The sequence below is a fragment of the Eimeria maxima genome, genomic scaffold, assembly GCF_000499605.1.
Source record: "Eimeria maxima Weybridge genomic scaffold, Emw_scaff2229, whole genome shotgun sequence".
NCBI lineage: Eukaryota > Apicomplexa > Conoidasida > Eucoccidiorida > Eimeriidae > Eimeria > Eimeria maxima.
Genome location: NW_013565095.1, coordinates 1 through 3,886, shown reverse-complemented (window position 1 = coordinate 3,886; position 3,886 = coordinate 1). Strand labels below are relative to the sequence as shown.

Below are 3,886 nucleotides of genomic sequence, written 5' to 3'. Positions count from 1 at the left end.
GGGGGGGGGCAATTTTGGGGAATGTTTCACTTGCGCAAAGTATTAATTATATGCAACCAGTGAGTTTTTGGGGACTTCTTGCCTTGTAAGGCCAGCGGCAGTAGTCCCAGAAGACTTAAAAATGAGGGAAGAAACAGAAGCATTTTCCGATGGCAGAGTAAGATCTGAGGCATCAATAATACAAGGGACGGAAACCGACAACACTTAGCAACACCAGTACTACGACTAGTGTAGCATCCTTGCTCCTCCCGGTTCACTATACTGCTACTGGCGCCGAGCAGTGGGGCCTTATCTTCCAGGGTAGCTGGAGCTTTAAAAACAACAGCAATCCTTCGCTTACGTACAGGTAGTTCTTCGAGAGTGAAGCGACGGGAGCGTAGTACTGTGGTCACCTAGTGGACACAGCCGGTGCTGGCCGCTCTGCCATCCGAATATCCCTAAGTTGTCAATAAAAAATTATTCTGTGGGAGGTTCATATCAATCAATACTTGCAGGTGTCTAAACATTACTCATTGACTGGTATGCACTGGATAGCGTGCATCCATTCGTGCTCTCCACGTTTGTGGCTGGTCTGCCATCGGGCGGCAACAGCAGCCGTGAAAGTTTTCGTTTCTCTGACCCACAAAAAAGTCACAGCAATAATCAACAGGTGATTGGTTCCTGAGTATAAGATGAGGCGGCAAGGCACACCCGTGTTCACCGGGAAAGTTCATGACGACTCCCGCTGATTCCAGATGCTTGTGCGTTCTTCGTCACCAAAAGTGCTTTCTAGCCGAGGCTTCATAAACCGTTCTTCACTTTTCATTCGTCCTTCTGCGATCGAAAAAAACAGCTTTTTCACGTTTAATCCCGTAAAACGCTCGTTCCGTCAATAGTGCAACAACTCTATCCAAGTATGCACAATTCATGTCGTCGTGACATAGAATGACCATGTGGAGAAGCGCAGCTGATAGCCTATATTTAGGTGACAGAGGGTGGAACAGTTTTGTTAGTAAGTAATTTTACTCGCCTAGCAGTGGTTTTTCAGGTCCGTGTAAGCCGGCTAGACACGATGGGGAAAAAATAACTGGAAAAAAAGAACTGCAGTATTTCCTCCTGACGAGCTGATTTAGACGAAGACCGATATCTCATCTGTCTAGGCCACTTGGATTCTCCAAGTTCACATGTAAATGTGAATAAAAGCTGGCAGGCGAGCAACTAAACCGATCCTATACAGAGCCTGTGTCCCCTTCAAGTTTCCCCACAAATAAGTTTTGAGTGTGCCAACCCTTCAATAGGGTACGTTCGGCATGTTCAGCGGGGCACCCATCGCTTGTGACGACAGTCACAAAACTATGTACAACACCACTCTTCCATCTCCCATAGTGCCCACAGTAAATTGCCAGCACCTAAGTTTCATGTCCTGATGGCATGCTGGCAGCAACTGGCTAGGTTTTGCTGCCTGAAACCCGGGACCAAAATATGGTATACAGTTTTGTACGCTGGCTTGGAGCATTTTTCCTGGGGTCACATTATAATTTAGTGTTATTTGCACGAGCTTGACAGGAAGCAGCGCAGCTAAGACAGGAGCTAAGGATTAAAAAAAAAAACGTCAGGTGCCACACCTCTCGCCAGTTATCTGTCTTACTTAAAAAGGGAATTTCCGAGGAGAGCAATGCTGGTTAGCTTCAAGGTCACGCACTAACCCCACAATGCAATTCGCTTCCATAATATAAATCATGGTATAACACATCTAAAATATGTCAGCAAGAACCCTTCAATGGGGGCTTTGCCTTGACTTCGTCAGAGATGCACATTTGACGCAACACCAAAACTTTTAGACAGCAATGCACTGTGTGCACAAATAGCCGCTCGTAAGGCCAGACCAACAGTCAGAGTAGTCCATCCAAGCCCTTGCTTTTGTGTGTGGAATGCACTTTTACTGTAGAACTGAGAACCACCATGCCACAGTCCACCAAAACGCCCCCTCGCTAGTCCTTCCGCTTTCTGTCTTTCTTCTTGCGCTTCTTTTTTTCTTTTTTGCGCTTCTTCTTCTTCTTTCGCCCCTTACAATCGCTGTCGCTGTCGGAGGCGACAGGGGTGAGGCTGAACATAATAGGGCAAGATCAATAATAGAGGCAGATCAAGTCACGAGAGATGTGGGGACAGACAAAAGCACCTACCACACATAAATGCTGCCGAGCAGTGCTTACACACATAAATAACAGGGGTCTACTACATTCAATCTCTATTCTGGGCCTGCGGGGGGGTGGGATCCACTAGCTTGCTTCGCCTAGCTGCTGCGGCGACAGTTCGCGCCCCATTACGGGAGACGAAAATGTTACAGAGATGAAAATTGTCTCCTACCTCCCCTCGCGCTGCTTGGGTTGCAACTCGTTAAGAAATTCGACAGGATTAAACCATGGCGTTTTCTGAAGAAGTGTATACAGAACAGCAGTCAGCCGCAGCAAACAACTGGCACCACAATAGCCGTAGTTGGAAGTACGAGTCGCACAAGTCGGTGTGTAACTCAGTCTTACCTGTTTCAGCTCTTCAGTGTAGAATCTGTCTGGCATCCACGCATCACTAAGTTCGTTTTGCCGCTGCAGTTGCTGCGCTTCTTTCTCCTTCGCAACTCTTTGCCTGACGGCGGCATGCACATCAACAGAACCAAACTCCCTCGCAACTTTCTCCTGAAGGCAAAAATGAGCAAGCGACACACGCGATAAAGTTCCTGGGTGGCCAACTGTGCGTAAGAGGAAATCAGGGGGACTGAAAACTGAACTGTCAGGACGATAAGAAAAACTGACCTTAACTTGCTCCACTACATCCTCATCGACACCTTCCACTACTATGGAGTCTAGGACCCTTTTTGCTCTGCTGGAGGAGGCACTGGGACCCTCCCTGCTCTCTTTCTCATGCCATTCAGATCTCAAAACTCCCCCTAAACATGCAGACATGGGAAACCGTATCACACAAAAAGTAGTCGAGGAACTTAAGCGTATGAGAGGGCGGATGCTCTACAGACATCTTCAAAACAACACATGCATCGTGCGCACTCGTGTATGAGAAAGTCAAGAATTAAGAGCAATATTGATAGTGCAAAAGAAGCTCCACAAACCGAAGCTCTGTAGTCCCCCTTTCTTCCACGGACTGGACCGTACATGTGTCCTTGTGCTTTGCTTCGAGCTCTTTCTCTCTCTTTCTCCAAAGCCTCCGTTTCTCGAGGGCCTTGTTGAAATCGGCAACCTGCTTGACGTGTCGACTAATTACATCGGCCACAGGCACCTCCCTCTTGCTTGCCGGTTCTAGCACCTTGTCGCTCATGCGGCAACGGACGATGCTGTTGTCTATTCTGAAGTCTTCCTCCGGCACTTCTTCCATTCTCCCACTTGAACGAATCCAAAAGGAACGAATGGGTCACAGCTTACAAGGTGGTGCAGCATCTGTTCAATGAGCAGGCCACTGAGAGGGTCGAAAAGTTCATCGAATTTTGTAGTTCCTGGCACTACACCAAGAGTGGGACTCGCATCAAACCTAGAAAGTAAGAACATAAACAATTCATGATGAGGAAAAACTTAGTTACAATCGTATCTAAGAACTAGTCTGTCCCAGAGATTAACAAGGCACTGCCGGGAGCGTTTGGGGCTAGATGTAGTGCACAGGCATAACAATATGGCTCCAGTATGATCTCTAGCAGCTTAGTGACCCTAAAGAGAAGGACTATCACATTATAAACTACGAAAGGGAATTAATACTGCTAAATGTTCTAAGCGTCGGATACCGTAGATAGAGCCATAGGTTAGTAGGATTTCCCCCGCCGGCAGCCACTATCGGCAGTGTGGCGTACGACCTAGTCACTATTTGGGTAGATCCTTCTCTCTTACATTATATATATATATATTAT

At 47.2% G+C, this 3,886-nt stretch overlaps 1 protein-coding gene across 1 annotated transcript; it reads right to left on the bottom strand.

Annotated features, from left to right (window-relative positions):
* Positions 1-1,970: 1,970 nt before the first annotated feature.
* Positions 1,971-3,363, bottom strand: EMWEY_00057760 (hypothetical protein, conserved; the record flags this gene model as incomplete). The annotated part of the gene is made up of 5 exons (XM_013480705.1): positions 1,971-2,085; positions 2,347-2,411; positions 2,520-2,672; positions 2,790-2,923; positions 3,144-3,363. 5 exons carry the CDS (start codon positions 3,361-3,363, stop codon positions 1,971-1,973), a joined length of 687 nt encoding a protein of 228 aa, XP_013336159.1.
* Positions 3,364-3,886: the final 523 nt, after the last annotated feature.